The 25618-nt window shown below is 36.7% G+C and overlaps 1 protein-coding gene across 1 annotated transcript in view; it reads left to right on the top strand.

Moving 5' to 3' along the window:
- The window catches only part of SYNE2 (spectrin repeat containing nuclear envelope protein 2), a 430582-nt gene that overhangs the window by 91035 nt on the left and 313929 nt on the right, over positions 1 to 25618 (top strand). The window contains exons 3-11 of the mRNA XM_036734278.1: positions 2583 to 2644; positions 3497 to 3592; positions 3694 to 3771; positions 3871 to 3963; positions 5942 to 6123; positions 7216 to 7412; positions 14570 to 14670; positions 16695 to 16796; positions 17390 to 17527. Coding sequence (XP_036590173.1) covers positions 2583 to 2644; positions 3497 to 3592; positions 3694 to 3771; positions 3871 to 3963; positions 5942 to 6123; positions 7216 to 7412; positions 14570 to 14670; positions 16695 to 16796; positions 17390 to 17527 — 1049 coding nt within the window. The remainder of the gene's footprint in view (positions 1 to 2582; positions 2645 to 3496; positions 3593 to 3693; positions 3772 to 3870; positions 3964 to 5941; positions 6124 to 7215; positions 7413 to 14569; positions 14671 to 16694; positions 16797 to 17389; positions 17528 to 25618) is intronic.

A 25618-nucleotide genomic window follows, 5' to 3' on the forward strand; every position in this document is an offset into this window, starting at 1 on the left:
TGCACATCCCCTCCAACATTTATCATTTTCTTTTTTGTAATATTAGCTAATCTGACAGGTATGAGGTGTTTCCTCAGAATTGTTTTAATTTCCAAATCAATTCTTTGTTAAGTACTTACTGTATTTTAAGCACTAAATGCTAAACATTAGAGATACAAAAACAAAAAAAGGAAATAACACCCTGACCTCAAAGAGCTAACTTTCTATTAAGGAAGACAAAGGGTGTACACACACACACACGTGTGTGTGTGTATGTATGTATATATATACATATATATAGCTGTATACATAATATATGCAAAATGAATTGTATTCAGTTCAAGTAACTTTGAGATAGAGTAAATTAATAGCTGAGGATATCAATAAAAGCTTTATGTAGAGAGTACCACTTGAGCTGAGGCAAAGAAATGAGAGGTGACTGTCACATGTGCATGTAATGGCAGCCCTAATACCAGCACTGTTATAGTTCAGATTTGATGTTGAGACAAAAATGAGGTACTCTTAAGTCATTGAACAGTTAACAAAAAGAGGTTTCCTCTGAGCTAGCACAGCAAGGATACACAATAGGGATATAGTGGCACTTAGTTTTTCTAGATGAGGCCCACTTCCTGTCCATGTGTAATATTGTCTGGTCAGCAAGGCAGAGGATGTTGAGTTGGGTAGTCTTCAGAAATCCAGGTGAGAGCAACCCCGATTCCATGTGGGTAGGACTTTTTAAGGCCCTTAGGTAACCAGAAAGCTGCCAAGGGAATCAGGGGCCAATCAATTCCCAGGGTGTAACAGCAATGTTACTAGCAGGTACTCTGGGGGTTTAAGGCCAACAGCACCAGCACACAGTAGGACTGCTAGCACAGCTTCTTTGATCTGCTTTTCTAGGGAAAGCAACTTTAAGGGGTTTACAATCTTACTTTAATTAAACATACATATATCATTCACTTAGTTCAGGGGAAAAAGTCAGCACCATGAACTTCAGAGAAAGCACAAACAGAAATTGCAAGCAGAAATTATGTAAACAGAGCAAATAACACAAATCAGCAGACGGCTTCCAATTGTCTGTCCATAGTAATACATACATAGTTACCAGAGAGAGAAGCACCAACATCTGGGTTTTCAAAGCCAGGGGTGAGGGGATGCTCCTTAACGGCAACCTAGAGTCTTGTCTGGTCAAATCACACAACATTTTTCCAGTGAGTGAGCCCCAAAGCAAAATGCTAACCACAGAGTATATATACTGTTTCCAGTCAAGGACTCTTGATTCAATCAAAGACTCGATTCAAACAAAGGCAAGACTCAATCAAAGGCACTTGATTGCCTTAGTGCTGAGAAGAACTCCAAAAAAAAAAAAAGCAAAAGTGCCACTTTGCTTGCCATTACACAGGGATAACTTTGTTGTCTTTTAGGGAAAACTAATATCTTTTTTGGGGGGTGGGGGAGGAAACAGGGGAGTCTTTATTCTGTCACAGTGCAGAGCAAGTAGACCCATCTGGCTGGGTAGCAAAGTGCATGGAGAGGAATAGCATGTAAGAAGACTGGAAAGGTCGTGATAATAAAAACAACTACAGTGCTGATAATAGCGAACATTTATATGGGGCACCTAGGTGACACAGTGGATGAAGTGCCAGGCCTGAAGTCAGGAAGACTCACTTCCTGTGTTTAAATCTGACCTCAGACACTTCCTAGCTATGTGACCCTGGGCAAGTCACTTAACCTTGTTTGCCTCATCTGTAAAATGAGCTGGAGGAGGAAATGGCAAGATCACTCCAGTTTCTTTGCCAAGAAAAACCCAATGAGATCATGAAGTATCCCATGACTGAAAAAGACTAACAAAACTACAGTGGTGGCACCGTGAAAAGAGAGGAAGGGATGTATGGGAGAGGTATTTTGGGAATGCTCTGCTCTTGTTGCCTTTATTTACAGAGCCTTATGGACTACAGGTGTCTAGTCCAGTGGGAAACTTCCATCAGTGTTGGCATTTTGGAGGCTACTCTTTTGTATTGCCCGTGGTCTTATGACTGTCTTTTTGTGCATTTCTTGGGTGGATGAAATCTCTTACTGTAGTTTATCATTGGATTTCTTGATCCTTACTGGGGATGATATTGCTTTTAGGCTTTTTCTTGAGTAGGTTCGTGGGAACTGGCCTGCTAGCCTCCATTCAGACAGCCATCTTATCTGGATAATGTTAGATTTTTGTTTAAAATTGAAAAGGAGTTTTGTTAAAAAAATTTGTCCTGTGGCTCAGTTAATTAAATTCTATTCATAGAGTCATATCCCCTAGAAGAAACTGAACAGATAGAAATTTTTAAAAATTTAAATGGCAACTATTTAAATACTCTTTTAATATCTTTAGAAAAACCATTATTATCATCAAATGTTGGTTTTCTTAAACAGGTGATTTTTCTGAAAATTATCCACTACATTTCTGGAGTACTTTCTTCATCACTTTTAGAATCAGGCAAAAAACCCAATGGTGGCATGACTTTGAAGCTTTGGGGTAGTTAAAAAGTGTTTACCTTGGCTTTGTGGAGAGCTTAGCAAATTCCAATTCACTTTTTAACTGTTGCTTTCTTTATTTTATTCCATAGCTGAACAAGAACACACACAGAAGAAAACCTTTACCTGCTGGATAAATTCACAGTTGGCAAAGGTGAGTGATAAAGACAAAATAAATAAGAAACTGAATCCTGAGGGGCTTTTTTTAGTTTTGTTTTCATCCTTAGCTTTTGCAGTGGACAAGATTTGTAAATACTGACTTGATGACAGGTTGTGGCATGCCTTTGTTTGACAAAAGGTGACCATGACAGAGATCTATCATCAACTTTCCTGCTTTTTTTTTTTACTAACACAGGAAGAAAGTAATTCATGATCAAATCGGGGATAAGGGGGTGGGAAAAGAGAGAGCACAGAGAAGGTGTAGAACTTACCCTACTATTTGTGAAAGAATAAAGAAAAAAGTTCTGGATTTCAGTTTTTAACAAGGGGAAAAAAACCACCTTTTAAGGCATTATCCTGGGTATTTGGCTTTTGACAGATAGTGACATTAAAAATATTTAAAGTTGTAATATTTTCTTTTCTCTCTTGATCTCATTGTGTTAGGTAAACAAAAATGTAATAGTCAAATGGAATGTAGATTTTCTACATGTCTCTCTGTCCCTGTGTACCTATCTTCTATTATTATTCTAGTTCCGAAAGGAGTCTGGAAGCACCACATAGCATTCTTTCCCTATGAATATATGAACAAATATGATTCTCTGGGTCTTTATTGGCATTTAAGAGTGTGTATTTTGCACCAAAGTCAATGCAAGATCTATTCCTGAAAGGAGTTTCTTTACCAGAAATTTGCCATGAGATGAATTCAGTTTGTTAAATTTGCTTTCTTAAAACTTTATTTCCTATTAACATGAGTAGAAAATAATTGTGATTTTCTGATATTCTGAAAGATCTTAGTTTTCGAACTGAAAAATTTAAGTTAACAATTTTCCAAACCTTGTTTTTTCAGCATATCCCTCCCTCAGTCATAACAGACCTTTTCACAGATATTAAAAAAGGACATGTTCTCCTGGATCTGTTGGAAGTACTTTCAGGCCAACAGTTGGTAAGGTTTCAGATAGTAATTGAAAGTTTTTTGTTGATAATTTTTTTGCCTAAAAAAAAATCTTTCTTATTTGTGAATGACATTTCCCTTGAAAATGACAGGCTCGGGAGAAAGGATCTAATACCTTTCAGTGCAGAAGCAATATAGAACATGCCTTGACATTTCTGAAGAAACGATCAGTAAGCATAAGCTTAAACTTTAAAATAAAAATTAATAATAGGAATAGATTCATGCTGTGGGATATTTTCTTCTTTTAACCTATGCTCTTCTTTTCCTAGATCAAGCTCATCAATATCCATGTAGCTGATATTGTAGAAGGAAATCCATCTATTATTCTTGGTCTGATTTGGACAATTATATTACACTTTCATGTAAGTAATTTGGTTGTGTGCAACAGTATATCTCCTTTCAATAATAGCTTTTATGAAATGCAATAAAAGAATATGAATCCATGTTAATCGAACTCTTGAAATTCTACTATACTCTCGAAGTTCTGGTACTTAAGAAAAGATGTAATAGATATTTTCTAGTTATTATTAATGATAATAACAATAATTTTATTTGTTGTTCAGTACTTTCAGTTGTGTCTGACTCTTCATGACCCCATTTGGGGTTTTCTTGTCGAAGATAACGAAGTGGTTTACCATTTCTTTGTTCAGCTCATTTTACAGTTGAGAAAACTGAGGCAAACAGGGTTAAATGACTTCCCCAGGATCACACAGTTAGGAAGTGTCTGAGGTCAGATTTGAACTCAGAAAGATGGGTCTTCTGACTCCAGGACTTGAACTCTATTTACGGTGCCACCTGACTGCCCAATGACAATGATATTCTCATTTATTTAACATTTGGCTTATATCAACTCAATGATATTGATAGTAAGAAAAAATTATCCTTATTTTGCCTAATTTGGTTAAGTAGTCATTTAATTAAGCAGTCACTTAACATAGTAAATGGCAGTTTAGTCAAACCTAGGATTTATAGTTTTCCCGTACAGTGATCTTTGCACCACACCATAGTTTGTACTTTTAAAACTGTTTTCAAATCAAAGTCTGACACTAAATTAACACAGCACCTTAGTTTGTCTAAAATGTCTTCAGATTATATAACTAAGCTACTGAACATCAAGGACTGCAATCCTGAAATGCAAACTCTTAGTACATTGCTAGGGACCTTGTTTATGCTCAGTAAATACTTGCTGTCTAATTAAAGTCTTCTTAGAGAAGCAACTATGTTGTGGTGGAAAGAGTACTGGATAGACTTGGATCTGGGCTCGTATACTGACTTGGATACTTGATAGCTGTGTGACCGCAGGTTGGTCACTTCATCTTTATCTTTGGTAAAATGGAGATAATGGAACTTGTACTGATAGGCAGTGGATAGAAGGGTAGCTTCACAATCAGGAAGAAATAGGTTCAAGACCTGCCTCTCACTGTAGCTGTCTTACCATGGACAAATCACTTCTCTCTTCAATGCCACAGGAGACAGCGTAGTACTATAAGTTACAGAAAAGTTGCCGATATGCATCAGTAGAGGGATTTTTCCACTCTAGGAACTCCTTGCACTGATGAAATCATAAGTCTATACCAAAAAATACTTTGTCTGCCTGGCACTTAGAGTTGTTATAAAATCTTAAATTACTATGTAAATGTGAATACATTTATATCATTAATAATGTTGGGCACAAAGGTCCAATCTGGGACATTCTCAGGTTAGAGCAGGACTTTGTATCCTGGGTCTATACACTAGACCCACTCAGGGATGGAATTGTGAATAGATTTCAGAAGGTTCATGAACGTAGCTTCTTTTTAAATTCTTTGCATTTTATCTTATGCATTTAAAAATGTTATTCTGAAAAGTTGTTCATACACTTCATCAGCCTGCCAAAGGGTCCATGATATGAAAAATGGTCAAGTAGTCCTTGTGCTAGAAGTTGATGCTTATTCTGTGATCAGTCTAATGGATTTGCTGGTCTTAATTCTTTCGCAAATACTTCCTCCACTTCCTCAGCAACTATTGTAAAGTGGATGAGATTTTATCCTCTTGGCTATTCTAGATTGGAGATAATAAGCCAAGTCTGCTCTGGAAAACCAAACAAATAAACAGAGAGCACCTCTAGCCCTCACTTGAGGGCTTTGTGATAAATAAAGTTTGTAATACTTTCTTTCATTGTTTGGCTCACTCTTGAGATAAGAGTAGATTTTATAATACTTAAAATTTTGTAATACTCTTCAGTTTCTCCCAGTTTACAATTTTCAGTGCCTTTATTTATTGAATAAAAATATATCAAGCTCTTACTAGGTGAAGATACAGAGGTTAATTGCCATTAACTTTGGATTCTCCTTTCCTTAGATTGAAGAACTGGCTTGGATTCTTTCTTGTAATTACAATCAACCATCTTTGGATTGTGTGAGTGTTGTGGACTTAACTCAAACTTCAGGACCTCCTCCTAAGAAACGCTCTAAAGCACAGGCTCGATGGAAGATGTCTGCAAAGAAGGCCCTTCTTTTATGGGCCCAGGAACAATGTGCCATGTAAGTTATTTTCTATGTTCTGGTACAATTACTGTGGCTCCTGGTACAAACTCAACCTTATTTGCCATTTACAGCTCCTCCAGGTTGAGGTGTGGAGGCTGATTTTTTGTTTTATAATGAGATTTCCCTTTTATCACCGCACTGCTCTTCATCCAGATCTGTGCTTGGGGAGCCTGGTTTCCTTCTTGATGGATGAAAAGTTGATAATCTTCATGAATGTCGTAGCAAAATCATTTGTGTTCAAGAGGAATAACAGGAATGATATTTGTGAAAGTGGGTGATTCACTCGAACCATTTATTATTCTTTGTAATACAAGCCAGCATTCACATGGACTTTTAACTTCAATTATGTGGCAGTCTTTACACTTTGTCCTAGTGAATTAGGCCCAGAATTAAACAGGTAGAGGCTAGTTCTTTCTCCAAAAGGCAAGGAACCTGTTGACTTGATTGATTTAACGGCTAAGACTCAAGCCGTATTTCCTAGATTCCTGGGGCTTTCTGGTGGCCTCAATCCAGTTTGACCATGGCTTTCTAGTCACCTAAGGGCATCAAGTAAGTCCACCCATATAGAGTTGGGTCCTTCATTCTTGGGCCTTGTTCCAAGGCCCCAGCCAGCCACCACACCCCCTTCAACTCACCAAGGTGTTTGTATATGGTGACAGTATATCTTTGTTGTGCCATCTTCTCCGTGTTAAGGCTAATTAAACCTCCTTTTCTTAACTATTGAGTCACCTACAAGTGTTGCCTTTAGTTTAAATATTGAATTTAAACAACTTGAGTCTGACCCATCCTACAGCAGAGCTTTTGTGTAAGCTCCTTCAGAGCAGGGACTATCTTTTGACTCTTTTTGTATCCCCAGCACTTAGCAAGGTACCTGGTACATAGCAGGCACTTACTAAATATTGATTGATGATTGATCCTGGGCCTCACCAAATCTCACAATTGGATTACCAAAGAAAAAGGCCAAATGGAGACTTTCCACTATGAATAGTAACGTGATTCTTCATTTATTTGCTATTGATTAGAGTGGAAAAAGTTCTGTTAAAGTTTTGTAAAAATTACTTTTCATATTTTCTTTTCTATTTGTAATAGGCATGGATCTGTGAATGTTACAGATTTTAAATCAAGCTGGAGAAATGGGATGGCGTTTTTAGCTGTCATTCATGCTTTGAGACCAGACCTAATTGATATGAACAGTGTAAAGGGTAGATCCAGCAGAGACAATCTAAAAGAGGCATTCAGGATTGCAGAACATGAACTAAACATCCCTAGACTGTTGGATCCAGAAGGTAAATGATCTCTCTCCTCTTTATCACCCTAAAACTCTATTTTTGAGGTGCAACATTCTGTGAAATCCTCACTCATGGTGCAGGTACTCCATCCATGACCCTTCCATGTCTTGGTTGATAATCTTCGTGAATGTCATAGCAAAATCATTCATATTCAAGAGAAATAGTAGTAATAATATTTGTGAAAGTGGGTGATTCATTTGAACCATTTATTGATCTTTATAATACAAGCCAGCATTCCCATGGGCTTTTAAACTTCAGTGATTTTAGGGTCTTCCAACTGAAAGTACTCTAATGCCTCATCATGGCATGGAAGGGACCCTGATTTCCTGAAGCAGAGGACAAAGAGAAGCTTTGCATGGTTCAATCCCAATCTTCTAGGAAGTTTCCACTGTTGTATACCAGAGGTTTGTGCTTGGCTCTCTGCTGTTTAACCTTCTTATTAATGTCTTCGATAAAGGCAAAGATGACATGCTTATTGAATTTGCAAGTGATCCCAAATTGGGATGAGTGGGTCACGATCCTAAAAGGACCTGATAGTCTAGAGCAGAGGTATCAAACATATAGCCCATAGGCTATATGAGGCTCACAACATTCCTGAGTGTGGTCTGAACCAAGTTAAAATGTAATTGGGAAATATTTTATGAAACAAAAATACAATAAAACACAGATAATATTAACGTCTTTTAAGTCAGCATGTGGCCTGCAGGAATCTTTTTGTATGCCTTAGTGGCCCTTATTTTTATTTGAGTTAGATATCACTGCTCTAGGGCATTGGCCTGAATCTAGTAAGATGGAATTCAGTAGTGATAAATGTAGTCTTACACTTGGATACAAAAAATTAGCTTAATAAGTATAAGATTGGCTATGCACAGTGTTTTGTTCCATGATTAGTGCTGACCAGGCCAGTCCAGAGAGTCAGGCTTAGGACTGCAATGAAACAATTATTGAAACACAAAATCAATTAAACTTTTATAACAAAGGACTAAAAGAATACAATTAGTAAAGACATACTACTCCCCTTCAACTTTGAATTCTTTAGAGCATCTGTGCTGGTTTAGAAAGCAATTCTATGGGGTAATTAGAACTCTGCCAAACTCAGAGATGTGAACTCCCCATAGGTAGGGCTTTTTATACTCTTGTCATTCTGGACCAACCAAATCCCAAGAACAGCCTCCTGGCCTTATGAATGGGACCATTCCAACCTATATAAAAATAAGTGTTCCTACAAAATATGGCTAGACAACAGTTGTTCTGAAGATTTGGCTGTATTCATAGACTGTAGGCTCAACATGAGTCATCAGTGTAATGGGGTAGCCAAAAAGCTAATTTTGAACTGCATTAAGAGAGGCATAACTTCCAGGAATAGGATGATAATACCACTGTACTTTGCCCTTGTCACACTTCATCTGTGTATTGTGTTCATCTTTGGGTCCCACATTAAAGAAGGACATTGATAAGGTATAGAGTGTCCAATGGTAACCAGAAAGCTGAAGGACATTGAGTCCATGTCACATGAAGATCATTTGAAGGAACTGGGGATGTTTATCTTGGAGAAGAAGCATGGCAGGACATGATGGCTGTCTTCTACTATTTGGAAGAATGTCACGTAGCAGAAGGAATAAACATGATTTATCTTCCCACAAGGCAGAAATAAGATCAACATGGGGAAGTCAGAAAGAAGTGAATTTAGACTTAATGTCAAGAAAAACTTCCTAACAATTAGAGTTATCTACAAGTAGAATAGATGCATGGTCTTGGATATAGTAGGAGGTCTTCATGATCTTCATTAGGTTGTATGATTATCTGGTACATTACAGTAGGGATTCCTTTAACTTATGGATTAGAGTAGGTGGCTGCTGAGTTCCTTTCCATCTCTAAAATTCCATAATTCTACTACAAAAATGCTGCTATATATAAAAAGCCTTTCCTTAGACTCTATGCTCCTTGGGATCTATGCCTAATAGTGGAACTGCTGGGGCAAAGAGCATGTACACTTTAGTTAATATTTTTAGTATAATTCCAATTGTTCTCCAAAACTTTTGGATCAAGTCGCAGCTGTACCAGGAGGGCATTAATATTCCTATCTTCCCATAGCTCTTCCAACATTTACCATTTTCATTGTCTGTTTGTTTTCCAATCTGATGGGTGGAAGGTGAAACCTCAGGGTCATGTTATTCATATAAATTTTGACATCATATTGGAGAATAATTCACTTAATCCATTTATCAATACATTTACGTAAAGATGATAATTAAACCCATGGGAGCTAATGAACTTACAAAGAGAGGGTAATGACAGAAGAAGAGAGGACTCAGGATAGAGCCTTGGTGTATATATACACACAATTTGGTGACGTAATATGGATAATAATCTAGCAAAGGAGAATGAGGAGAGGTCAGGCAGATAGGAAGAGAACTAAGAGAAATCATTATCATGAAAAAAAGAGGAAAAGATGATCAATAGGGTCAGATGCAGAGGTAAAGAAGGATAAAGATTGAGATAGAAACCTCGTATTTGGCGATTAAGAGACCATTGGCAACTTTGGAAAGAAGTGTTTTTGTTGATGGAAAACTGGATTGCAAGAGATTGAGAAATGAATGAGATGAAAGGATGTGGAGGTAATGAGAGTACCCAATTTTTTCTAAGAGTTTGTCTATGAAAGAGAAGAGAATTATAGGATGATAACTTAAGGGTATGGCAGAGTCAAGTGAAATTTTTTCCCTTTTTTAATGTTTAATTTTTCCCAATTACATGTAAAAACAATTTTTAGCATTCGTTTTTTAAAATTTTGATTTCCAAATTCCCTCCCTCCCTCCCTCTCCTTCCCTTCCTTGAGAAGGGCAAACAGTTTGACATAGGTTGTACGTATGTAGTCATGTAAAACATATTTCCATATTAGTCATGTTGTGAAAGAAAATACAAACAAAAAAACCCCCAAACCCAAGAAAAATAAAGAAAGTAAAAAAGCTATGCTTTGGTCTGCATTCAGACTCCATCAGTTCTTTCCCTGGAATTGGATAGCATTTTTCATCATGTCTTTCGGGATTGCCTTGGATGAATTAGTTCAGCAATACATGCTAAGCATACCTAAGTCATTCAGCTGATCATAGGACAATGTTGCTGTTACTGTGTACAGTGTTCTTCTGGTTCTGATCATTTGACTTTGCATCAGTTCATGTAAGTCGTTGTAGAGTTTTCTGAGAGCATCCTGCTCATCCTTTCTTTTACAGCGCAGTAGTATTCCATCACAATCATATACTGCAACTTGTTCAGCCATTCCTCAGTTTATGGGCATCCCCTCAATTTCCAATTCTTTGCCACCACAAAAAGAGCTGTGATAAATTTTTTTGTACGTATAAAAGCTTTTCCTTATTGTTTTTATTTCTTTGGGATTCAGATTTAATAGTGGTTTTGCTGGGTCAAAGAATATGCATAGTTTTATACCCCTTTTAGCATCATTCCGAATTGCTCTCCAGGATGGTTGAATTAGTTCACAACTAATGAAAATTTTTAAAGGATGGAAGAGACAGGCATGCCTGTCAAGGGTAAAGGGAGAAATTGAAGATTAGAGGAAGGATAATCAAGGGGGGCAATTAGCTGGAGAAGATGTGAAGGGATTGAAGGCACACACAGAGAGGATCGCTTTGGATGTGGAGAATACTTAGAGAATGATGTTGAGGCTAAAGTCAGAGTTAGTGATTTATCTATATAACTTTACATTGTGTAAACAAAGGCAAAGCAGCTTATTGGGGAGTAAAATCAGAGTCCAGACACCAAGTCTATACTCTCAACTCTGTTATTTGTAAGCTGTGAAACCCTGGAAAATCCTTTCTATTTCTTACTTCATTTTCCATCTTTACTTCTAAATCTTTAAAATGAAATGATTTCCAAGGTCGTGTTCAGGAGATAGTGTTTCTTTTTGTTCATTTTATTGATTCTTGTATACATTTATTAGTTTATTAATTTAGTATTTTTATCACAAATTTTTCCTTTAAGTAATATTCATTATTTTTTCTTCCTTTATCATCTCTTCCTCTTCTCTGCTTTCCCCCCACTTCTGGCCCATCTTCCTTCCCTTTCTTTGTAGTTTTCTCTTTTTCTGTCCTAATTCTTTATTTCTGTCTCCTTGTTTGCTTTAGTACAGCTCCTTAAATCTTTATTAGCTATAAAACAAATTAATTTTTTTTGTATATTCAGACAATTAAGAAACTAATGAAATAACCTAAAAGAGGTAATTTTTTCATCATGTGAATGATAGTCCTTGGTTTGCTACAATGTATGAAGACCAGTTAACTCAGTCATTTGAAATGCAACATTAATTACTGATGTAATCCAAACATAGTAGTCACTCGTGAATGTGAGTCATCTCTTGACCAAATGCTTTGTCTACTTGCATATATCATTTGTAGTTACAAAAAGGAGTAAACTTGTGAAACTGTTATAATTATTAATCTCCGAGATCTTCTAAGTATTTTTCAGTATAAGTATGCTCTGATTCAGTGATACTTTTTTCTATAATCTGTGATGGTTCTTCTGACTGCGTTACTTTGGGAGATTGGAAGATTACATATGATTTATTCATTGTTTCCCACAGCTTTAGCATTGTGGTCTGGATTGAGTTCCAGTTGATTTCATTTGATTGGAATGTCTAGGTTAGACAAGATAGTTTCAGAGGTCTCTCTTAGCTGAGGATGAATGAATGAATAAAATGAATGAAAGTAGTAATAATGATGATAATAGCTAGCATTTATATAGTGCTTTACGGTTTGCAAAGCTTGTTACAAACATCTCATCTTATCCTTACAACAGCCCTGGGAGCTAGGTGCTATTATTATCCACATTTTACAGATGAAAAAGCATCTGTTAAGGGCTTGCTATATTAAGCACTAGGGATACAAATAGAAGAGTAAACAAAGTCGTTGCTTTCAAGAAGCTCACATTCCACTTGGAGGAGACCAGCGTGTATAGGATCGTTCTAGCTCTAGGGGCATCTAGGTGGCAATGGATAGTGTCTAGCCTTAGCTGCATAACCCTGGGCAAGTCACTTAATCCCGTTTGCCTCAGTTTCCCCATCTGTAAAATGATCTGGAGAAGGAAATGGGAAATCACTCTAGTATCTTTGTCAAGAAAACCTCAAATGGGGCTAAACAACAATAGCTCCAGAGTATAGGGAAAAAACCCAGGAGTTCTTAGGATATTACAGGTTCTGTGATTCCGCAACAATTTAAAAAATCTCAAGTGTATTTTTGTACTTCTCTAATAATTCCATATATATTATACATGCATATATGACATATATGCATGTATAATATATTATATATAATATAATATATATATTATATTATATATAATATATATATATAATAGAGATATATAATATATATATATATTATATAGATATATATGCCAAAATCCCTTTGTTTCTCTCCTGAATGAGATTCTAAGGCTCCTATTTTCCTGATTTCTACAAGGAAGCCTCTGGGCCATGACTTCTTATTTCAAGGAGGAAAGCATTTATTTCCTACATTGCCTGCACTATTAGGCACAAATCATTTTCTGAATCTGGCATAAAGGGTTAAAGATGCTAAAGAGTTGCCTTGTCTTCTCAGGGACACCCCATGTAGGACATGGGGGAGAATTCACTATAAACCCTACCACATGTAGTTGTTAAAAGAACTTGGAGTATCCATAAATTGGCTCTGCAAGCTTTAAAGATATCTAATCTGTGGCAAAAATGGAATTTGCTCCCCCAGTAGGGAAAATCTTGTGACTCACTGCCACTGGATGCCTATGTTTATCGATGATAACCTGCAGGCCAAATCCTTGAGCAATATTGTGCAGTAGATAGAGTTTGTCTTAGGTATCTTCTCAACCCTGTTTCCCTCCTCTCTTTACCCTCTAAGGACTCGATGGTCTCATACTGCCTCTTCACTGGCCAAGGCTTTCCTGCTATGCCTGGTGTCCTACCACAATGCTTAGACTGTCCAACACCTTCCATTCAAAACCTTCCTTTATCTTGATATCATATTGCAAGGGATCTAGGTACCTAAATCACATGAGGATGTTAATGACACTTAATAGTTTATTAGACAATTTAGAGGTGGGAGAGACTTTGCATATTTTCTGTTCTAACTCTTATTTTACAGATGAGGAAAACTGAAGACTATAGAAGTCATTTGCCCATGCTCTAGAGTGCATGTATTTTAACTGAGTATAATGCAATAAATCTCATTTTAATTTGAGGCTTCCGTGAAGCTTTCTTATCATCCATAAAATCAGGCCAAAAGAGTGGATCAGTTGAGCTACAGCTTGGAACCCAAGTATCAACAGCCCTCTGGTAGTTTTTATTAAAATTGGCCCACCCTATTTTACAACTTACTTCCAAATCCCAGCACAATATTTAGAAAAATTAATACATTTTATTAAGAACACTAAATTTAGATATAAAAGGAAGAATACATTCAGACATAGTCATTTTTAGCTTCTCTACCTTGGAACTAGCCAAATTGCTACTTTGGCGTATCATTCCCCTAGTTTTTTATTGTTTGAGAATAACTGAGCAATGGTAAATTTCAGCTTAATCTGTTTCCTAATCATCATAAATTAAAAAAATAGTGAAGTTCAGAGGAATTTTTTTTTTTACTTTTCCAATCTTCCACTTTCTGGTTTTTCAGCTTCTGTGAGCCAAGAAAGTCTTTGCCTTCTGCCACTCTTGGCTCCGTTCTACTGTTTGTAGCTTAGAGCTTCTAGTGGGCAGGCAGCCAGAGACTCTCATGGTGAGGAATATTTTGGGATTATTGTTGAGGCTGCTATAAAGCATAATCTATTCTGGTGAGTGAATTGTTGTTAAGCTCATATCTGCTGACTTTATTTTTGTTGTTGTTGCTAATTTAAAAATAATATTATTTGTAACATTCTTTTTGAGTTCCGAATCCTCTCCCTCCCTCTCACCTCTTCTCTAGCCATTGAGAAGGCAAGTGACATGAAATCATGTAAAATATATTTCCATATTAGCCATGTTTCAAAAAGCAAGAAAAATAAGGTTAAAGAATTATATTTCAATTTGTACTCAGAGTTACATGATGACTATAATACATTTTACAATCAAACCAGAAACTGGTAAAAAATAACTAATGGCATGATCTGTTTTTCAGATGTTGATGTTATCAACCCAGATGAAAAATCAATCATGACGTATGTGGCTCAATTTTTACAGTATTCCAGAGGTTTACCTGTGGCTGTAGATGAAGTTCAGGTAGTTGTCTGTATTATTGCCAACAAAATTAATTTTGTTCTTTACTTACAGTTCTCTCAACTGTCAAAACATTCATGTCATTCTTGCAGCAAGTTGTCATGAAAATTGTCCTTATACTATTATTTAGTAATTTGACCATTTCTTTTGTCACACCTGTCAATCAGAAGCAGGATGAAATTTCATAGAGCTGAAAGGAACACACACTGAGGCTCCCTCTTTGACTTCCATTTAGATCAAGAGATCTTAACCTGGGGTCTGAGAACCTTGGAAAAACATATTTTGATAACTATCTAATTATAATTGGTTTCCTTTGTAATTCTTCGTATTTTATTTTCTGCATTTAAAAATAGACTCCCAAAGAACATAAAATGACACAGTCAAGAACCTCCATTTAGAGAAATGAAAGCATAGCTACACTTGTAAGCTGCTGATTATTTTTTCCCAGAAATTTAACCACATAGTCATCTTGTGAAACTTACCCTAGACTTATTTTTTTTTTTGCCAATCACTGTTTTGTAGATATTAAGCCAGAGGCTTGCCTGATGTGGAAGAGAGATACAAGCTGAATTTACTCTGTAGTTCGGTTCAATTATTTCTGACCTATTGGGCAGCTGCTCTCTCCTTGATTTCCTAATTAATTTTTTGGAAACAAAATCTAGATGAAGAAACTAAATTTGATTGTTCATGATGCAGAGTGGAATGAGAGAAGAGTTACTTTAGCCTAATAGGAAAAAAATTCTTCTGCATTATAGAGAATAAAGTCTAGGAAAGTAAAAAATAAAATGTACCTTTTCTGATGCTGCTAAAATATGGATTCTATCTTTGGACACAGGCAAATGCACTACACCTAAGATAATGAAAATATCCAAACCAGCTCATGTTAGGTACTGTGATAGGATAGCATTGTCTAAGTGCTCAGGAGCTTTGTTTGGGATTGCCTAAATTGTTCAATTGAAAATCAATCAGTTAGTGAATTTTTTAAGTATCTAATGTGCTAGGCACTGGGGATACCAATACAAAGGATGAGAATAATTCCTACTGTCAAGGAGCTTATATTCTATTGGGATAGAGGGAGTTGTCAAGTACATATATAATTATACAGAGAATAAAATACAAGATATTTAAGAGAGAGCACTAGCTGTTGAGAAGGAGGACATGATTGAGGAAGCAATCTGCTGGAGACAACAGAGTGGGGGTGGGTGGGAATCAAGGATGCTTGTGAAAGGATTAGCCTGGTAGTGAGGAGGCCCACCATTAGAGACTGGAAGAAAGTGTGTGTGTGTGTGTGTGTGTGTGTGTGTGTTGGGGGGTGTCAATAAAGGGAGAATAGAGAACTCATGGCAAATGGTCTCAATTTTCTCAGTAAAGAGTTGAAAAGAATTATATAAACTGATGCAGCATGAATTCTGAATTCTATATTTTTTTATAGTCAGGAAATATTTATTAAGCACCTACTATGTGCCAGGCACTGTGCTATGCACTTGTAGCACAGTAATGTCCCATTTTATTCATACCAAATTTGTTTAGCCATTTTCTCTAGTTGATGGGCATCCACTTCATTTCCAGTTCTTTGCTACCACAAGAAATGCTTCTATGAATGTTTTGGTGTATATGTGAACTTCCTTCTTATTAATGATCTCTTCAGGGCGTAAAGTGTAGAAGTGGAATCTCTAGGTCAAAAGGCATGGAGATTTTAGTGACTTTATTTATGTAATTCCAAAGTACTTTTCAAAATAGTTATACTGATTCACAGTTCTGCCAACAGTGCACTTATGTGGCACAACCTCTTTAACATCAACTATTTCTATCTTTTAACAACTTTGCTGATTTTCAGGGTGAGGTAAAACCTTAGAGTTGTTTTGATTTGCATTTCTTTTATTATTAGTCATTTAGGGCATTTTTATATGGTTGTTAATAGTTTGGAATTCTTTTGAGAACTGGTAGTTCATATCATTTTACCATGTATCTAACGACTATCTGTTCTATGACCAAAGTGTTTTGCTTATTTTTGTTCTGACCATTAGGAAAAGGTAAAAGATGCCACAGCCTGGTTGATTTCGCAAGAAGAAAAGTTGCATGAGTTACAGATGGAGTCAGAAAAGGAGACATACTTTAAAAAATCTCAAGTAAGTGCAAAAGTTATTGACTTACAGTTTGCTTTGACTCACAGTGTTCTTTTTAGCCATCCTTAAGGGACCTTATTGCATTGAGTAGATTGATTAAAAGTATTCATAAAGTAGAATTATTTAACTATAAAATTCTGTACTGGTCTTATTTTGTTTCCTCAGAAAAACACTGCTGAATTGATCACCAAATATTGATTAAGTGCCTACAAGGCTCAAAAGATTAATGAAAGTATTAACGAGGTCATCACATATTCCCATAGACCTTTATTTAGTTCTCTTCTTCTTGCATAATGAGGTGAATTTGTTCACATTGTAGTAGAAATGCCATAGCACTGATCCAGGGATATGTAGCTCAGGAGTATATATCTTGATGACATACATATCAGTTTATTAGTATCCATGACTCTAGGGTGGAGTGAGAGGAAGAATCTGTAATGAAGAAAGAGTAAGCTTAAGGCCATAATATTAGTGGACTTCTTTCTAAGCTAAATGGATTTTCGTAAAGAACAGACGAAGAGAACAGTATTTAACTGATGTTTATAGCTAAGGTTATAAAGGATACATGTTCAATTACTTCTTTATTCAAATTGTAGGGCATGCGAGATTTTTTGGAGTCATTCAATGAAGAAAAAAAAGCCTTTTTGGATGTGTTGTCAATAAAAAGGAATGTGGCTGGGCTAGCCGATGATCAATCTCAATTACGACAAGCATGGGATAAGCTCACTAATCAGGTGATTTCTATTATATTGACTGTTGAAGCTTCACTTGATTTTGTTTGGCTTGGGCAAGGCTTTCTCCTTAGTAAATGGCACTAAGTTTGACATATGTTAGACTCATGGAAAATTCACCAAACAGAAGGGAGAACAACCAGCAGGTTTAAGCATATGATGTTAAAAAAAAGTGGAACAATGAATGGAGGCCAAAATCTTTATAGTCCAACTTTTCTTATGCTTGGAGGCCAACTCCAATTTTCCATGGCCCCATTTTCATAACAGCTTAATGGGAACAGGTATTTTATCATGCCACTGAGCAAAGCTGCAAACCTGTTCTTTTGGTATAGTAATCCACAAAGATTATTAGCCACATGGCCCTAAGCTACCATCAATAGGGCATATCTAGGAAGGACGTGGAAGTAGGCATAGAGAAAAAAGTGAGCTTCTGAATATCTTAGTTTGTGCATTTGTGTTTCTGAGCATGTCTCACTGGACTTTTCTTATTCTATTCAGTAACAGCAATGCCTCATTTCTAGGGTACCATGGGGAAATGATCTAGTCCATGTAAATGGATTTCCAAATAGTTAAAACCTAGCCATTAAACCTTCTTTAGTAATCTTTTTTTCTTGGTGGATATACTTTTAAAGGCATTTAGGGATAAACTCTCAAGATATTTCTAAAAGGGAAAGATTCCAGAATAGTAGAAAGTGTCACAAACTAGTTTTATGTGCCTTCTCTCAAAGAAACCAAAATATCAGCCGCCACAATTGATGCATTTGTCTACTTTCTCATCTTTATTCAATGCACATGGTAATGGTCTATGCTTGTGTCAGGGACATATTCAATAAAAATGTGAGAAGGCAATAAATAGGCTTTTACTAATGATTTTCTATTGTCGACTCTGTCTTTATGAACATATAACTTGATTGAGAGATATAAAGTCTTATTGTGCTTTTTTGTCAAGTGAGTTTAAGAAAGCCATTGAACTCAGTGGAACAAAATGCATGTAGCCTTGAAGGTTCTCCCAGGCAAGATATTTCCCAGGAGTACTTCAAATTATACAAGTCTATGATTCTTAGTTGATCTCCTTGCATCATACCTGCCAAAGTGATCTTCCTAAAGCACAGATCTACCTTGTCATTTCCCTACTCAGTAAACTCCAGTGGCTCCAGATACTCTGGCATTAAAAGGCTTTCATCACCTATCTTCTATTTCCCTTTCTGGTCTTATGATGCATTACTCCAATTCATGAACTCTTTAGTCTGACCAAACTGACCTTCTTATTCTTATGCATCATCTCCTGGCTCTAGCCTTTTTGCAAAGGCTGATCCCTGTGTCTGGAATGCACTTGACCTAACTTCCATCTTTTAGAATCCCTGGTTTCCTTCAAAGCTCAGCAGACTCCTAAAGCTCAGCTAAACCAGAACCTTCTACATGAAACATTTCTTGATCCTTTTTCCACATTCTAAAGCCTTCCTTTCCCCTAAAAAAATTACCATGTAATTCATTTTTTCTATACTTATATATGTTCATGTTTCCTCTCCAGTAAAATATAAACTCTTTGAAGACATGAAACTTTCATTTATGTCTTTGTGTCTCCAGAATTTGGCATAACACCTGGAACATTGTAGATGCTTAAAACATAACCATTGATTGGTATTATATACTTGTTGATTGATTGGTATGACAGATGAGATTATGGAGATAACTTTGTTCAGTGAGTCACTGAATATTGACTTCAAATGAGGTGTAAAACAGGAAGATTTAATGGACTTAGGTGACTAAATTGCTCACCAGTATCATAGTATCACACAGTTCAAATAAAAGGATTCTTTTTTGATAATGAGCTTCTCCCAAAGTTCCTTTCATGGATAACATTGTACTTACCCAACCCTGGAACACCATGAGGGAGTGGTATTAAGAGTCTACCTACTGTATGCCAGGCACTGTGCTAACTGCCTTCTACAAATATTATCTCACTTGATCCTCAGAACAACCCTGGAGGTAGGTGCTATTTTATCCCCATTTTACCCATGAGCAATTGGAGTAGACATAAGTTAAGTGATTTTTCCAGAGTCATACAACTAGTAAGTTTCTGAAGTTATTCTTAAGTATGAGTCTTCCTGGATCCAGGTTTAGCATTCTATCCACTAAGCCATGTATGTGGCTGCTTAGAGAGCCACAAATCCTACTCAATAAAAGAGATCAGTCTAGGCAACTATGGTAGAAAACCAAAGTTCAGGAAAAAATAATTGTACATAGATGGATGAGCAGTCTACTAAATCAATCAGTAAATATCAGTGATGGTCCTAAAAGAAAATGGTTGAAGAGGATTGGACTGGACTTCATTTGGGGAAGTCGTACAATGTTTTCAGTAATTCCACATTGCTCACTGACCCCCAAACCTATCTCTTTAAAACCAATACTGTCATGGTGACCGTGTGACTATGGAACATAGAACATTGTGATCTCAAAAGAATTAAAGTTATAAAAAGCCCAAAGGACATGGAAAGATCAATCATGGACATAATGTTACCACTGGTTATTTACACCAAAGATATGACATTAAAGACTCAATCGATGATATGTGTGACTAAACCAGCAGGTGGATTGATTGTGTAATGAGAATGAGAGACAGTTAAATATACTGAACATAATTTGATGCTTTCTTGATGATCCAGCATTATGAACAGTATTTTTAATGTAGTGATGCCTTCAGGGCTGCTGAGTTGTATTGGACTTAGTTTTATCTTTCACTTTTATCTGCAGGTTACCACACTGCTTTAGTAATTAATCTTACTGTCTTCTTACATTTTGGCTGCCCTCATTTTCCTGTAATTTTTTTTACTACCTTACCTTTTTTTAGGGAGGTTGTATATCCATTTGGAGCTTATTCCCTCTTTCATAGTGCCACTCAACTAATTTTCCTTAAGCACAGATCTGATTATGTCACTCTTCTCAATAAACTCAATAGCTCCCTAGAATCAAATAGAAAGTCTTCTATTTAGCTTTCAAGTCTCTTCCCAACCTTCTCCCAAACTATCTTGTACCTTCCTTTGTTCATTATTCCTCCTCTTATATTTTATGAGCCAATCCGGCTTTCTCTCCATTCCTCACACATGACAGTCTATCTTTCATCTTTGTGTCTTTATACTGGCTGTCCCTCATACCTGAAATGCACTCCTTCACCTCTCCCTCATAGAATCCTACTTTTTCTTTAAGACACAGATCTTTAAGACATAGATCCTGATTTCTTCAACTTCTAATGCCTTCTCTCTCAAACTACCTTCTATCTAGTGATATTGAATTTACTTGTATTTATTCTTTGTGTTTATTTTGTACATTTGTGTATGTATATATGTAGATAGTCATATGTTTGCCTATCATCTATCTATCTATCTATCTATCTATCTATCTATCTATCTATCTTTCTTTAAGTCCTTGTTTTCTTTCCCTCAAGCTCTTTGTAATCTGGTGTTGTTTCATTATTGTATTTTATCCTCAGTGCCTGGTAAGTCGTAGGTATATAATAAATCTTTTTTGATTTATTGATATGGTATAAGATATAGATGTAAACTTAATTTTCTTCCAAACTGTTTTCCAGTTTTAACAACAGCTTTTTGCCAAAGAGAGAATCCTAATATCAACAAAATCACAGATTTGATCCCTATCTCTGTCCCTACCAGAGAGTTGTGCTGATTTCTGCTTATACTTTAGTTTGAGATCTAATAATGCTAGTGTCCCTTCCTTCCTACTTTTTTCAAAATATTTCCCTTGGTCCTCCAGATGGATTTTGTTATTATTTTGTCTGATTCTAGAAAGTAACCCCTTGATAGTTTGATTGGCATGATATTATATTTGTAAATTAACGTTGGTAGTATCATCACTTTAATTTTATTGGCATGGCCCCATCATGAACAATGAACATTGTTGCAGTTATTTGTCTTCCATTATATTTCTAAAAAGGCTTTTATAGTTGTATCCCTATAGTCATGAGTGGTTTTTCCTCAGTTAACTCCCAGATATTTTATTATATGTAATTATTTTGAATGGGATTTTTTTCCACTAGCTCCTCTTGCTGCATTTTGTTATTAATAAATAGAAATTTGTCTCCACTTGCCATTGCTACTTCTCTCTGGCTATCTTTTATTATCATCCTCCTAAAGCCTTTTAAACCTCTTGCCCACATCTTTCTCTGGTCTCTATTCTTGACTGTAATTTAGGGTGAAGATAAATGTTGTTAAGGCAGCTACATGGCTCATGTCTAGAAGTCCAGGCACAGAGTTAGGAAGACTCATCTTCCTGAGTTCAAATCTGGCTTCAGACACTTACTATCTGTGTGACCCTGGGGAAGTCACTTAACCTGTTTACTTCAGTTTCCTTATCTGTAAAATCAGCTAGAGAAGGAAATGGCAAACTACTCCAGTATCTTTACCAAGAAAACCCCAAATGGGGTCAGAAAGAGTTGGACACAACCAAAAACTACTGAACAACAAATGTTGTTTGGGGAAACACAATTAAGAGTAAAGTTAAGTAGAAAAAAACCCCCACAAAAACCCCTCCAACCCATACCTGAGAAGTTAGCTTTGTGATAGCTATTTTTTGGAGGGTTAATACTTTTTCACATGTTTTTGTCTTCTTTTGCATTCCAAAATATTTTGAAAGTTTGAGATTGTTGGAAGTCTGACAGGTAGGTAGGGTGTGATTATATCTTTTTTTTTTGAGGGAAAGGGAGACAGAGTAGGAGATGTTTTTTTTTCTCCCTTTGAACACGAGTAGTTGAGAGGTGGCTGTCATTTATTTTTTTCTCTTTTTAACATGTGATCCCCACAAACAAAAAGAAAATTATTTTCTGCTTCTGTGAAAAGAAGGGATTGAGTTACTCTCAAGGGTCCCATTCGGTTCTCTATGGTTCTCAGTGGAGTTCAGAGGTTTGGGAGCTTTCTCTGGCTGTATCACAGGCTTTCTGGATGGTGTGAATAAATAATTTACTCTCTTGGGATCAATCTGCTTTAGAGGGGTGTCAGGATAAAATGTAGTGCAAATTACTGTTGTTCTAAAATGAGTGGTGCATTCTAGTAGTCAAAAAGAATAAAATTGTGCTTTTGCTTTAGCAAAAACAGCATGGGTTAGTGGAAAAAAGACTGGATGAGAGTTGAAGGGTCTGAATTAACTAGCTTTGTGAATTGGAATAAGCAGCTTCCCCTTCCTAGGGTTTAATTTCCTCATTTAGAAATTGAAAATGTTGAACTAGATGAGCTCCAATAGCTCTTCCAGCTCTACGCTTCTATGATTATGAAATTTTAGGTTACATTTTTTAATGAAATAGATGACATTGGGGTGACAGCAAACTTTCTTTAAAATTCATTAATTTGTGGAATCTTAGATTTTGATCTCTCAGCAAAAGTCTTCTTTCTAGTCGGTAGTCCGGTCAATAGTCCAGGATTAACTGGAGTAACTACTCTTCCAGATGAAGAAATTAAAATTTCTTTGTAGCCATGGACTTTTTAATGTAGCTCGTTCATGTCATTGGAATATTATTTATTAAGTCTAGTAAGTGGTATCTCAGTTGCTTGGAAAATGATGTCCCTCCCAAAGTGCCTAATTACAAAAGATAAAGAACCCTATCCAAACTAGCATTTATTTTGTTGTTCAGTCATTTTTCAGTCCTGTCTGACTCTTCGTGACCCCATTTGGGGTTTCCTTGGCAAAGATACAGAACTGGTTTGCCATTTCCTTCTCCAACTCATTTTACAGATGAGGAAGCTAAGGCAAACAGGGTTAAGTGACTTGCCCAGGATCACACAGTTAGTAAGTGTCTGACGCTGGATTTGAACTCAGGAAGATGAGTCTTCTTGACTCCAGGCCTGGCCCTCTATCTACTAAGCCACTTAGCCGCCCAGCATTTATACAGAGCTTTAAGATTTGCAAAGCATTTTGCTTATGTTATCTAAATTATTATTTACAGTATCTCTGTGAGTTAGATATGACTATCATTCCCATTTTGCAGATGAGGAAATTAAGGTCAAAAGAAGTTAAATGACTTACTCAGGGTCACCCAGCTAGCAGATGAGGTTTTGTATGAAGGTCTTCCTGGCTCTGAGTCTAGCACCCTACCGAGTAGTCAGTCAGTCAGTTAAACATTTATTAAGCACCAACTTTGTGTCAGGTACTATGTAAGTGTTTCTTGACTACTGACTGATTTCCCAGCATGCCGTCTAACTGACTGTATTCTCTACAAGCTGCCCAGAAATTCTTCTGAAATCACAAGGATCTTTATGGTTCCCTACCCAAGAATCATGGGTGGTTCCCATTTGTGTTGAGGAAGAAGTACAAGACTCAACAGTCTTGCTCCAACCTTTCTAAGCCTTATTACATATGATTATCTTCTCCAATTTGTGCTGCAGCCAAACTGACCCACTTTCTGTTTCCATGAGCAAGCATCCTCTCTCCTTCCTCTGTGCTGTTGTATAAGTGAGTTCTTTCCTTGCCTGGTTACTCTTTCTCTCTGTCTCTTAGAATCTTCTGTTAACTCAGATGTTGCCACCCATAGGAAGCTCCTCCTGTTCTCCTTAGTTGTTAGTTCTTTTCACCACTTTGAGTAATCTTTTTGATTTTGTGTCTCCTGGTAGAATGTAAGCTTCCTGAGAATAGGGACTTTTTTTTTTGGTGGTGGGGGGGAGGGGCTTGTTTTGTATTTCCATAACCTAATGCAGTGCTTCCAACATTGTAGGTATTCCATAGATGCCTATTGAGTTGAATTAAGCAAAACATGCTCAGTAAAGCTTGTACATAAATGGTTGATCTGAATGAACGAATGAAAGGCATTTATATTTGGTCCATTGTATTGCTTCAATACTTTTTACGACTTTGTAACTAAACACGTTTTTTTTTTTTTTTTGGAAATCCATTGAAGAATAAGTGATCTAACAAGAGTGATAAATGGGAGACTGAAATCTTTATCTAGATATTTCAACTTTTGTTTAGGTCTTGGAGGTCTGATCATAGATTTAGGGCTGGAAGGGACATTTTTGTTGTTGTCGAGTTGTTTCAGTCATGTCTGACTATTTGTGACCGCATTTGTGGTTTTCTTGGCAAAGACACCAGAGTGGTTTGCTATTGCTTTCTCCAGCTCATTTTACAGATGAGGAAACCGAGGCAAAAGGGTTAAGTGACTTGCCTAGGGTTATGCAGCTAGTAAGTGTCTGAGGCCTAATTTGAACTCAAGTTTCCTGACTCCAGGCCTGGCACTCTAACCCTCTAACCCTGTGCTACCTAACTGCCCAGGGACCTTAGGAAGGGACCTTAGAAGTCATCAAGTCCAACCTGGTGATTTTACTGAGGCAACTAGGTGACCCAGTAGATAAAGTTAGGAGGATCTGAGTTCTAATCCTGCTTCAGGCCATTACTAGCTATGTGCCCCTAGATGTAAATGGAACCACCAAATGAGGCAAGTCACTGTGCCTCTGAGCCTTAGTTTCATTCCTACTCTATAAATGGGTACGGTAATAGCACTTACCTGCCAGGATTCTTGTGAGGATTGGATGAAATAACAGATGCAATGTGCTATGTAAACTCTGGCTATTATTATTTTTATTTACAGATGAGGAAATTGAGGCATAGAGATTGTGATCCCCCCCCACCCCAGAGGCATATGGGTCAGGACTGGGGCTCGGGTCTTCCTAACTTCAAGTCCAGCTCTTTGCCTACTACAGATGCTCCTTGTCATAGTTGAATCAAGTTTCAAAAGGTCACTCAAAACAGCAGCGTGGGAGGGGGAAGAGATTTCTGAAAAGGACATATCCCTCATCATGATTACAACCTGTCAGTGTAGTGAGTGAAGAAGTCAGCACTTAAGCTTCTAGTGTGCCCCTTTGCTCAAGTATGGCAGAATGAGATGTGTTCAGTGTCTAAATCATGACCCGAATGAATCTCAGTGCCATCTGGATATTTTTCCAGTTCAGCGACTCAGGAATGCAAATATTTAGATTCCATCGGTAAATAGCAAAGTCCTTAATAGAATGAAGAGTCATTGTAAATGTTTAAACATGGTTTAAGACTGCCCCACATATGATTTCGCTGTTACCAACAGGTATATGTTTTATTGTG

Source organism: Trichosurus vulpecula, chromosome 8 (assembly GCF_011100635.1).
Source record: "Trichosurus vulpecula isolate mTriVul1 chromosome 8, mTriVul1.pri, whole genome shotgun sequence".
Taxonomy (NCBI): domain Eukaryota; kingdom Metazoa; phylum Chordata; class Mammalia; order Diprotodontia; family Phalangeridae; genus Trichosurus; species Trichosurus vulpecula.